The 13,136-nt window shown below is 39.9% G+C and overlaps 1 protein-coding gene across 8 annotated transcripts in view; it reads right to left on the minus strand.

Moving 5' to 3' along the window:
• Positions 1-13,136, minus strand: part of UBAP1 (ubiquitin associated protein 1) — a 37,518-nt gene that overhangs the window by 21,568 nt on the left and 2,814 nt on the right. For 7 of the 8 annotated variants that reach the window (XM_015560570.1, XM_015560569.1, XM_015560568.1 and 4 more), the window contains exon 2: positions 7,088-7,128. The exons of the other annotated variant lie outside the window; for it this stretch is intronic. In XM_015560570.1, coding sequence (XP_015416056.1) covers positions 7,088-7,128 — 41 coding nt within the window. The remainder of the gene's footprint in view (positions 1-7,087; positions 7,129-13,136) is intronic. 8 annotated transcript variants of the gene reach the window in all.

The raw sequence follows: 13,136 nt of genomic DNA on the forward strand, positions 1-13,136 counted from the left end.
AGATAGAAAACGATACACCTGTGTAGGGCACTAACCATGAACAATGCTTGCAGGACTGAAAATTGCTCTAAGTCAGTAAGTGAGTGGTGAGGGAATGTAAAGGCCTATGATATTACTGTAGAATTTGTAAACACTATACATTTAGACAATTCATTTAAAAATTTTTCTTCAAATTTACCTTCGTTTTACTGTAACTTTTTAACTTTATAAACTTTGTAATTTTTTTAACTTTTCAACTCTTTTGTAATAACACTTAGCTTAAAACACAAATACACTGTACAGCTGCACAAAACTATTTTATTTATATACTACGGGCCCAGTGCACGAATTCATGCACCTTGAAAGGAACTGTAGACCACAAGGCTGCAGTAGGCACAGGGGCGGGTCTTGGCCTATCCTCCATGCCCCTGCCCAGTCCTCCCGCTGTGTTCCCCCCCAGCCCCGTCCGCAGGCAGCCCCGCTCCCGCCGCCACAACTCCCACACGCTGATGGCACTGGCCCCACTCGCACCTGCTGAAGGTGCAGAGCTATTGGGGCTGGCGCCAGCAGTGGGTGCAAGCAGGGCTGGCACCATCAGTGATGCGAGCGGCAGCTGCTGCCCCGATCTCCCCTCGGGAGCCGGGGGAGGTGGAGAAGCCCTAAGGGGTAATTGGGGCCAGCAGCCACCACTCAAACCCACTGATGGAGCGGAGCGATTGGGGTCGGCACCGGGTGCCAGCAATGGGTGCGAGTGGCAGTGCCAGCAGCGGATGCAAGCAGGGCGGGCACCGGCAGCAGGTACAAGCGCCAGTGGGACCGTGGTGCACGGGAGCAAAGAATTTTCAGTAACACCAGAGGCTCACCCTGATGACAGTGACCAGCGCCCCGCCTTGGTCTGGCGCCCCCGGTCACCTGCTCCACCATCCCGCCGTGGCTGACACCAGCCATGTCCCGCGCACGCCCCCTGGTGGTCAGCACATGTCATAGCGACTGTTTGTTCGGTTGTTCTGCCATTTGGTCTATTTGCATATTAGCCTTTTATTATATAGGATTCTTAATTCTATAAGCTTTTCCCTATTTAAAAATTTTTTAATTTTTTAATTTTATTATTTTGTTGTTGTTAATCCTCACCCAAGGATCTATTGATTTTTAGAGAGAGTGAAAGAGAGGGAGGGAGGCAAAGAGAGAGATAAACATTAATGTGAGAGACATCAATTGGTTGCCTGATTTGTTGCCTCCCACACGTGCTCTAGTCGGGTTTGGGTCAGGGTTAGGATTAGCAACTGCAGCTGGGGATCAAACCTGCAACCCAGGTATGTGTCCTCAATCATGAATCAAACCTGAGACCCTTTGGTGCACAGCTGATGCTCTAAATCAGCGGTCTCAACCTGTGGGTCGCGACCCCTTTGACGGTCGAACAACCCTTTCACAGGGGTCGCCTAAGACCATTCTGCATATCATATATTTACATTACGATTCATAACAGTAACAACATTACAGTTATGAAGTAGCAACGAAAATAATTTTATGGTTGGGTCACATGAGGAACTATATTTAAAGGACCAAAAGGTTGAGAACCACTACTCTAAATATTGAGTCACACCGGCCATGGCTTTTTTTTTTTACTTTTTTAAAATTTTTTGTTAAAAACTAAGACAGAGCCCAGTGTGGCTCAGTGGTTGAGCATCAATCCATGAACCAGGAGGTCATGGTTCAATGCCTGGTTGGGGAACATGCCCAGGTTGCGGGCTTGTCACCAGTGTGGGGCATGCCAGAGGCAGCCAATCAATGATTCTCTCTCATCACTGATGTTTCTCTCTCCCTCTCCCTTCCTCTCTTAAATCAATAATAAAAAATATATATATATTTTAAAATAACAAACAAAGAAACTAAGACAGAGCCTTGGCTGGGTAGCTCAGGTGTTCGAAGCACAGTCTCACACATTCAAAGACTGGGGATTCAATTCCCTCCCAGTAGAACTCCTAAAGGAGGCAACCAATTGATATTTCTCTCTCCCATCAATACTAGTATTTCTCTCCCGATCTCTTTCTCTCAAATCAATTTTTAAAAAAACCCAACATATCCTCCTCAGGTGAGAACTAAAAAACACACACTAGCCTACACAGAGTCATCAGGAGCATCAGCATCACTGTCTTCCACATCCACATCTTGTCCCACTACAAGGTCTTCAAGGGAAGTAACATGCTTGGCGCTGTCATCTCCTATAATAACAGTGCTGAATTCTAAAATACCTCCTGAAGGACCTGTATTGGGCTCTTCTTGAGGAGGTGTCAATCTTCAGAAAACATGTCCACGGGGTTTGCTTGGTTTCTTTTTTCCATCAGATTTGCTTCTAAGCAAATACTGCACCATAAACATTCCTGTTAATGAAAACCTTGCAGTGTTGAGGTCCATGTTTTGAACTTTTTAAGGAGCTTTTTAAGGTTTACAAAAGCTTTTGCTAAACCCTCCACTGTAAGTTTTCTTGGGGGGGGGAGGGATCTTCTTTTTTCTCTCCTGCAATTTCGCTTTCTCTTGCCTCACTTTCAGCTATGTGTTCCTGTTCCAATTACAATTAACTCCTCATTAGTCAATTACTCAGGAACCACCTTTAAGAGCTGCTCAATGTCAACCTTATCCAGACAGGTTAAAGTTGCTTGCCATCTTTACCACAACTTGTTGATTTTTGCAACCTCCTCATGCTTGGCAAATCCTCTGAAGTCACAGATGAACCTCTTGAATGTCTGCTTCCAGATGCCATTCATAACTCCTTGGTGACACCACCCCAAGCTCAAGCAAGTTTCTTGTTGCAGTCATAGATGTTATAATCCTTCCAGAATTGCATCAGTGTCTTCCTCAGCTGCAGCAAAAGCCTGGGCAAAGGTCCTCTTCAGGTGATAGGCCTTAAAAGTTACTATAATTCCTTGACCCATTGATTGCATCAAAGAGTGGTATTTGGCAGGAGATTTGATTTTGGGATGAAGATCACCAATAAAAAGAGAATGTTCAGGAGGGCTATTAGCAATACATGAAATCTTAAAATAGTACTTCTCCATTTTGCTAGCAAAGCAGTTCAGGAGAGCATCTTGAAAGAGGAGCTTGGTCATCCATGACTACTTACAGTTTCTGTGGTACACTGGCAGTGGGTGCTAAATGATATGTTTCAAGATCCTGGGGTTCTCACTGTGCCAAATCAGAAAGGGTTTCAATTTGTAGCCTGCAATATTGCTCCCAAGCAAGACTGTCCTGTTCTGCCCTGACTGGTTTGGCTCAGTGGATAGTGTCGGCCTGCGGACTGAAGGGTCGCAGGTTCGATTCTGGTCAAGGGCATGTACCTTGGTTGCGGGCACATTCCCAGGAGGGATGTGCAAGAGGCAGCTAATCGATGTTTCTCTCTCATCGATGTTTCAAACTCTCTATCCCTCTCCCTTCCTCTCTGTAAAAAAATCAATAAAATATATTTTTTAAAAAAATTTTTTTAAAAAAAGACTGTTCTGTTCTTACTGGTAAAAAGCCTCGAAACTTGGCACTTATTTAGTCTCCTTAATAGAAGTAAGTCCCTTAGGCATCTGCTTCCAGAATAGGGAGGTTTCATCCATATTGAATATTTGCTCTGGCAAGTAATTTTCCTCCACAATCAGCATATCTAGTGTTTCCAAAATTTCTTCAACCTTTACATCTGTCAGACTAACTCACCATTCACTTTTTCGTTATGTAATGAATAACAATTCTTGAATCATTTAAACCACCTGGAGCTAGCAGTAAATACAACATTATAGTCAGGTCCAGGCTTTTCTTTCAAAATCACAAACTTTTTTTTTTTAATATATTTTATTGATTTTTTACAGAGAGGAAGGGAGAGAGATAGAGAGTTAGAAACATCGATGAGAGAGAAACATCGATCAGCTGCCTCCTGCACATCTCCTACTGGGGATGTGCCCGCAACCCAGGTACATGCCCTTGACCGGAATCGAACCTGGGACCTTTCAGTCCGCAGGCCGACGCTCTATCCACTGAGCCAAACCGGTTTAAATCACAAACTTTTTGATTTGCCTGTGATCATCACAGTGCTGAGAGGGTAGATACACTTACAGTCTGGTCATTAGAAGTTTTTCCATGTCTGTTATAAGCCCTTCTCAAATTTTTGTTAGTCTTATTGCCTTCAATGACATAGATCCTTAAAACAATTTCCATCACTTTGTTCTTGTTCTTCAAGATTATATGATCAGCCTGGCCAGTGTAGTTCAGTGGTTAAATATCAACCCTAAGAACTAGGAGGTCAGGGTTCCATTCCCCGTCAGGGCACATGTCTGGGTTGCAGGCTTAATCTCCAGTAGGGGTTTGCAGGAAGCAGCAGATCAATGATTCTCTCTCATCACTGATGTTTCTCTCTCTCTCTCCCTCTCCCCTCCTCTCTGAAATCAATCAAAATATATACGTATATATATAAAAGATTATATGATCACTCAATTTCATTTCTAGAGCAATCACTCAATGTGGTTGCTTAGTGATAACATTAGCAGTGGATATTTGTACACTAGAGGCCATGATGAGCAAAACAACACAAGATTAAATCAAGCACAAGAGAAAATGATGCAATCAAGAGATGCAGCCCTAGCTGGTTTGGCTCTGTGGAAAGAGCATTAGCCTGCAGACTGAAGGGTCCCAGGTTCAATTCAGGTCAAGGGCACATTCCCACGTTGTGGGCTAGATCTCCAATAGGGGGTGTGCAGAAGGCAGCCAATCAATGATTCTCTCTGATTATTGATATTTCCATATCTCTCTCCCTCTCCCTTCCTCTTGCGGGCTTAATCCCCAGTAGGTAGCCAATGATTCTCTCTCATTATTGATGTTTCTATTCTCTCTCTCTCTCTCTCTCTCTCTCTCTCTCTCTCTCTCTCCCCCGCCCCCTTCCTCTATGAAATCAATAAAAATATATTAAAAAACAAACAAAAAAAGAGGTGCAGTATACATGAGATGTCTAAGTCTGCTCCTAGTGTAACAGAGCATACTGTGCTATGGCAAACTTCTTTTTATGTAAAAAAAAGTTTTTTTATATAAAAAAAGCATATACAGTATATTCTAAAATAATAAAAAGTGCCTTGGCCGGTTTGGCTCAGTGGATATAGTACCGGGCTGCAGACTGAAGGGTCTGGGGTTCGATTCCGGTCAAGGGCACATGCCCAGGGTTGCCGGCTTAATCCCCAGTGTGTCTGTGAGTGTGTGTGTGTGTGTGTGCGCGCGCTCTCTCCTCCTCTCCCTTTATGAAATAAAAATATTTTTAAAATAAAAAGTATAATATAGTAAATTCATAAACCAATAGCACAGTTGTTTACTATTATTATCAAGCATTATGTACTGTGTATAATTGTGTATTATTATGAAGTGTCTTGCTTATACCAACATCACCACAAACAAAAGTAATGCATTTTTGTGCTACATGACGACAGCTACAACATCACTAGGTGATAAGAATTTTTCAGCTCCATTATAATTTTATGGGACCACCATCCTATATTCAATCTGTTAACTACAACATCATTATGTTGCACTTTACTGTGCTTTGAAGGAGCCCTGTCATGATCCTTACACAGGATAACTTACCTGGCAGATCTGATGGCTCACCTGTACTAGTATATAAAATGCAAATTCCAGAATTTCAATGACTTAACTCCAAAGGGATTTAACAAAATATATGCAAGTAATGAGTGTAAGTATATATACAATGGCGATTCGAGATATTAAAGCTGTTGTATAGTGTATATAAGCAAGCTGACAGCGCAGTGCCTGCTGTACCACCCTGATTGAGGTGAGTCACACAAACAATTTCATAATCAGAAGAGCAGACCAACACATGTTGCCAAGTTGTCTAGCTAATCATTCTTACAATGACATGATTTATAAAATGAAAGATCAGTTTTAAAACCCTTTTAAAAATAATTGTTTTGTTTGGATATTTCTGTTCTTTGATTCTTATCTTCTACTATATGAAAAGAGGTCTTTAATTATGACTTCTTAGGCACCTCCATTCCTTCCAAGTGCAAATAATAAAGTTTATAAATGCCATATCTTAGAAAAAGATGGTAAACTATTAGTCTCTAGTGCAAAACTGTAATTACTCCTATTGGTACTTCTATAATACATTGATCTACTGATCATGGTTTACTTGTAGTATATTACTTCCTTTTGGGGAGGGGCAACTTAATCAAAATATTAGCTAAAGGTTTAGAATTTTTCATACCTGATATGGACAAGAGCTATGACCAGGGAATGATAAATATTTCAAAATACTGCCAAAGAACAATGAGGCCCTTGCCAATGTGGCTCATTGATTAAAGCCCCAGCCCATGCACCGAAGGGTCTCAGGTTTGGTTCAGATCAGGGCACGTATACCCAAGGTTGTGAGTTCAATCCCCAGTTGGGGTGGGTGCATGAGGCAACCAGTCACATTAATGCTTCCCCCCCACCTTCCCTCTTTTGAATCAACAAAGAAAACATCTAACAGTGAGGATTTTAAAAAAAGAACAACAAAAAGAGGCAGCCTCCCTAACCAACTCTGGTAGTTATAAGTACAATAAAACACAGAGAGACTATCCATTTGAGGAAATATTTCAATATTAAAGCTATCTATAGAAAAGACTCATATAGACACAGAGAACAGACTGCCGGTTGCCAACGGAAAGGGAGGTTGGGGGACTGGATAAAAAAGGTGAAGGGATTAAGAAGTAAAAATGGGCAGTTACAGGATAGTCACAGGGATGTAAATTACAGCATCAGGCATACAGTCAATAATATTGTAATAACAATGTATGGTGTACTTGAAATATTTGGGGGACTACCTTGTAAAGTATATGATTGTCTAACCACTATGCTGTACACCTGAAGCTAATACAGAATACCGAATGTAAATAGTAATGGGGAAAAAAATTCCAAAGTAAAAAATACATATATTAAAGTTATCTGAAGCCCTAGGGAATGTATGTGCTACCTTGTACACTTTTATTTTCCTCAAGCTGCTCATTTGAATAAACAAAAAGGAGCACTTAAATAAGTGATTTCGAATTTCTGATCAAATCAAAACTTAAAGCATATCTAATAGTCTACTTACCATGAAAATCTGCACCCAACTTCTTAGAAGCCATTTAGAATCTGAAAAACAAAGAAATATTTTTTAGACTCATGATATCTTGAGAAAATATAAACAAATCATTACAAGAAAATTGGCTAGGTGGCTTAGTTGGTTAGAGCATCTTCCTGATTTGCCAAGGTTGTAGGTTCAATCCCCAGTCAGGGCACACACAAGAATCAAACAGTGAATGCACAAATAGATGGAATAACAAATTGATGTTTTTCTCTCTCTAAAATCAACAATAATAAAAAAACTTAAAAAAAAATTTTTTTAAAAAGAAAGAAAATTGAAGCTATAAAAAGGAAACCAGAAGACTAATAGGTAACAGGACTGACATAGCCCTCAAACTTCTCAGTTCCAAAGTCTCAAAAAAGAAAGCAGAGCCTGGCCAGTGTTGCTCAGTGGTTGAGAATCCATCTATGGCATGATTAGAGTCCAGGTCAGGGCACGTGCCCAGGTTGCAGGCTCAATCCCCAGTAAGGGGCAAACAGGAGACAGCCAATCAATGATTCTCTATCATCACTGATTTTTCCATCTCTCTCTCCCTCTCTGAAATCAATAAAAATATATTTTTTAAAAAAGACAAATTTCTGAGGTGGGAATGAATGACATACAACCTTTGTACTGTTTTAATTTTGTATAAATTTTTTTAAAAATGAAGGGGGGGAAATCATAAAACCACACATCTAGCTTAATATTATCTTTGCACTTTCAACCCCTAGATAAGGAAGTAGGTGCAAAGTCTTTTCTTACACAAATACTCTCAGCTATTCAACCTAAAGTTTATCTCCCTTGATATGGTATGGTGTTTAATTTACCTAAGACATAAGAAGAAAAAAATTAAGACTAAGTATATGAATTTATGGTATGGTATCTATTAGCCAGTACTATAGCATATTACAAGGCATCATAGTGAAAACATTTTTATTTTCCACTGTAACCTTTTTTTAAAGTAAATATACTGTACCTATTTGTAAAAATTACTCAAAACAGAATAAAAATCTGCAAAGGATCTTTTTTTTTCAGTTTTTTTAATCCTCACCCAAGGACATGTTTTTATTGATTTAGAGAGAAAGGAAAAACATTGATCAGGTGCCTGCAGTACTCGCTCTGACTGGGGAACGAACCTGCAACCTCGGTATGTACCCTGATAGGAAAATGAACCCGCAACCTTTTGGTGTACGGGATGACGCTCCGACCAACTAAGCCACTGTCCCAATTAAGCTCCAATTAATTGATTATCTGCCACCCAACCAGAGCTTGGATTTTTTTTAAAAAAAGAAACAGAGCCCCAGCTGGTTTGGCTCAGCAGATAGAGCGTCGGCCTACAGACTGAAGGGTTGTAGGTTCGATTCCGGTCAAGGGCATGTACCTGGGGTGGAAGCACATGCCCAGTGGGGGGCATGCAAGAGGCAGCTGAATCGATGTTTCTGTCTCATTGATGTTTCTACTAACTTGCTATCCCTTTCCCTCTCCCTTCCTCTCTGTAAAAATATCAATATATATATCAAAGAAACAGACAAGTTAATTTTAAAATTTACACGGAAAGGCAAAGGAAATATAATAGCCAAAACAATTTTGAAAAAGAAGAAAGTTGGAGAATTTACCATTAACTTACTATGAGGCTACACTAATTAAAAGACAGTGTGGAAATGGCATAATGATATCATTATACCCACCCTTAATCCATACCTTGCAATATTTATACAAATTAACTGAGAAGGATGGAAAGATCCTAGCTAAGGGCTACAGGGGTTCTTTTAGGGGTGATTTTCAAAGAAGCAACAAACCATAATGAAAATGATTTAAGCTTTTATATGTGCAGCAGACATTTCATAGGCTCTTACAGGCTCTAGAGTCATCATTATGCAGATAAACCACAACAATACAGTGAGACTTTTGAACCTAGAAGCCAGATTCTTGACAGCCTGAACCTTCCCACATAGGCACATACCAAAAATGTGTTTTTTCTTAAATCTTTGATGGGAAAGAAGCAGTATCTAAGCATCCAACCATGAGAGCTGTGAATATGCTCAGGAAATGAGCATTTTCATCTTGGTGTCCTAATACTTATTGGTATTATTGGATATCATCGGTCATCAAAGAAGCAGCTGTTTTTGAGAGGCAAATGGCTGGGGAGAGGCTGCTTGAGCTCCTGATTTAATACATAATTTTGGAAACCAGCTAACATCAGGGATGTTTTAAAGAAGCTCTATCATAATGATATCACCTCACACCTGTCTGAAAGGCTATCATCAATATATCAACTAACAAGTACTGATGAGGATGTAGAAAAGGGAACCCTCATACACTGTTGGTGGGAATGCAGATTGGTGCAACCACTGTGGAAAGTTACCTCAAAAAAACTAAAAGTTATTGCCTTATGACCCAGTGATTCCACTTCTGGGAATATACTCAAAGAAGCCCGAAACAATAATTCGAAAAAATATATGCACCCCTATTTCACTGCAGCGTTGTTTAGAATAGCCAAGATTTGGAAGCAACCCAAGTGTCCATCAATAGATGAGTAGATAAAAAAGCTGTGGTATATTTACACAATGGAATACTACCACTGACGTAAAAAGAAAGAAAATTTTACACTTTGCAACAGCATGGATGGATCTGGAGAACATTATGATAAGTGAAATAAGCTAGTCAGAGAAAGACAAGTACCATATGATTTCACTTATATGTGGAATTTCATGAACAAACTGAATTACCACACAAAACAGAGACAGGCTCATAGATAAAGAACATGGAGATAGCTCTGGGGTGGGGTCAGGAGGTGAGGAAGGTGGAGAGATTGAACGAAAAACAGAGAACTCATGGACATGAACAACAGTGTGGAGACTGGGGCAGGGGGGAGTGAAGGTGGTAGAGAGCATAGAGGGGATAAACAGTGATGGAAAAAGAAAAATAAAACAAAATAAAAAATGTTTAAAAAAGAAAAATATAAATAGAACCAAGATGGTGGAGTTGATAAATGCCTGTACTCGTTGCCTCCCATAACCACATCAAAATTACAACTAAAATATAAAACAACCATCATTCGGAACCACCCGAAACCTGGCTGAATGGAAGTCCTATAACTAGAGAAGAAGAAAGCACATTGAGACTGGTAGGAGGGGTAGAATGGGCCGGTCCAACACCCACGTGTGCCATTTTTTTAATTGGGAAGAAAATCATCTCTGAGGAGGCCACCCATGAGGAACAAGAGGTCCTAGCCCCACACCAGACCCCAGTCCAGGTCCCAGAGCTGGGAAGAGAAGTCCCCCGCATCTACAGGCTGTAAAAACCAGCAGGGATTGTGGCTGAGTGACAAGGAGGCTGCTGAAAACCCAGGTGTCCCATTTAAAGGGCCTGTGCAAGAACTTACTTGAACTTCCAGCACCAGGTGGCTTTGGGGAACCCAGACACATATGGGGAGGAACTGGATTGTCTGGCATTGGGGCAGGAACTTGGGGGTGGCTTTATCCCAGACGGGGTGCTCACAGGGGTCATTGTTCCTGTGCTGGAACCTCCCTTCGCAGGGCTGACTGGCAGCCTATCTTGAGTCTCCATCAGCCTGGAGCACACTGTTTGCTCTGCCTTGGTGATTCCCTGAGACCCTGCCCCATCCAATTTGCAGCCCCACCCAAGCTGTTTGTAGCAGCTTTTCCATTTGAATGGCCTGTCCTGGCTCAGGTTTCAGACTTTGCTAAAATCTCTCAAACAAGCTACAGCTTGGTGACAGTGTACCCCAAACCTATCAATAAAAGACCCAAGACCTGGCACTAACTTTGCTTCACTGCTGGGCCTCCAAGTCATCTGCAAATCCCTCTGTAGCTCTTGCCAGGTGACCCCAGGTAGTGGCTGACTTTGCACCTCCCTGGAGGCCCTAGAGTCAGTGCGCCCAGTGGACAGCTTCAGATCATACTAGGTTACAACTCTACACATCCACAAGTGACACACTCAAGAGGCAGACTCAGTGAGCACCAAAGCCCCACTGAAGCAAGCCCTGGTCCAAGTCTTTGACATTCTCACTAAGATCCTTAGAAGTCTCACGACAGGTCATAAATTGAAAGGATATTTGCAACCCATAAATTAACAAATAAGTAGTATTCAAAGTATATAAAGAATTCTTAAAAATCAATCAGAAAAAGAAACAACTCAATAAAAATAGGCATAAAACTTCACAGGAACACAAATGGCCAATGAACATCTGAAAAGATGCTCAATTTCATAAAATGCTAATAAAAACATAATAGATACCATTTCAAACACACTAGATTAGAAAAAAATTTTCAAGTCTGACAATATCGTATTAGGGAGGAAGTGAAGCAACCAAAACACACACTGCTGGCTCTTGACTCCATAAGCACAATATTCACATTTACCATGAGCCAATTCAATGACTCAAAAACTGGAAGTGTTTGGTAAGTATTAGGCAACTGATAATGACCAATCCAGAATTCTGAGAACATGTTCGGATTACTGCCAAATACAAATTTTGGCCCTTAATAAACTAGGTCCAACCTGACTCAGCAATACAAGTAAGAAAACTTTTAGTCCCTTATCCAGTTTCTCTAGCTTATTTTGTTAAGTACAAAAATAGTCATTTACTCCTAGAATACTGATGACATCTTAATTGACTTAAAATTTTAGTGAAGTGCTTATCATTATAGTCACACTACTATTTCAATGAGAAGGAGTTTTAAAAGACATAACTTTAAAATTAAAAAGTGCTTACACTTTAAATTTATTTGACAGGAATTAGAATGGCTCTGTGACCACATAAAAGGGACAAAATGGTGTAATAGATGGGTATTAAAATTAGACAAATCTAACCACTTTATAGCTGTAACCTTAAATTACTTAATTCTCTGATCCTCAACACTGAAAAGGATGCATATCATAACCTGCCTACCAGATCGAACTGTAAGGATTAAGTTATGTAAAGTGTTAACAATGGCTAGCTCATCAGCATACACCCAGTGTTAGCACCTTTCCCTTTGGAAATCTTGCTACCTTCACCTAAATTTTTAAAGCCTGAAATGACAACTCTCAATTTATAGGAAAACATTACTCTTACATTCAAATTATTTTCCAATACTATAAGAAATTGTGGCTATAGGTTAGAATCTGCTCCTTACTTCTTTCTCTAACTGAAAAGCTTTTTTGTATAAGCAATTAAGATTCTGGAAAAGAGGATAAATTTTTTCACTTATCTTCATGATACAGAAGTAGGGATTCTCATGCTATATGAGAAACTAAATCCAGTTAATTTCTAAACTTCAAATATTTTTCCCCTAAGAAAAAGCTTATTTAATACATTAAGATACTAAACAATACCTTATGCATGTATTGAGAAAGATTGTTTAAGGAAAATTACCTGATTAATGATGAACTGATGGTTGGTTTTATGGTTGGTCTATGGGAAAAAGTTCACACTAAAATAATCTACATGTGAAAAAACTCCAAACATTAAACAGTATCATCAGAGAACAGGAAATATTTATAATACTGACAACTACACTCTGGGCTAATGAAAATTCACCTATAATGCAGAAAATACTTGAGAGAATTTTAGTCACTGAATTAAGCTTTGAAATCTCATTTTAAATACCTTACTCTAGTCAAGACAAAAAGAAAAGATAAACAAGATAAAGTGACATTTGCCAGTCATAGATAAATGTGATCCAGCAACCATTATTGAGAATTGTTTACCAACCTAATATTATTTTATCAGGATACTGTGACTGTCTTCTTCAAAATCAAAATGAAAAATAAAATCTCTCAGATATACATAAAATATGCCATAATGAGGTAATGCATCAAATACAAAAGAAAAATTCAGAAAGTTCTTTTATTCATATACTTTAATTTTCTTCCTGTCTTTATTTCTAAAACTAGAGGCCCGGTGCATGAATTCATGCACGGGTGGGGTCCCTTGGCCTGGCCAGTGATGGGGCCGATCAGGGAGGCCAGCCAGCCATGGAGAGGGACCACAGGAAGTTGGCCCCAGCAGCAAGCTAACCAATAGCCGATT

The sequence above is a fragment of the Myotis davidii genome, unplaced genomic scaffold (genome assembly GCF_000327345.1).
Source record: "Myotis davidii unplaced genomic scaffold, ASM32734v1 scaffold534, whole genome shotgun sequence".
In the NCBI taxonomy this organism is placed as follows: Eukaryota; Metazoa; Chordata; class Mammalia; order Chiroptera; family Vespertilionidae; genus Myotis; species Myotis davidii.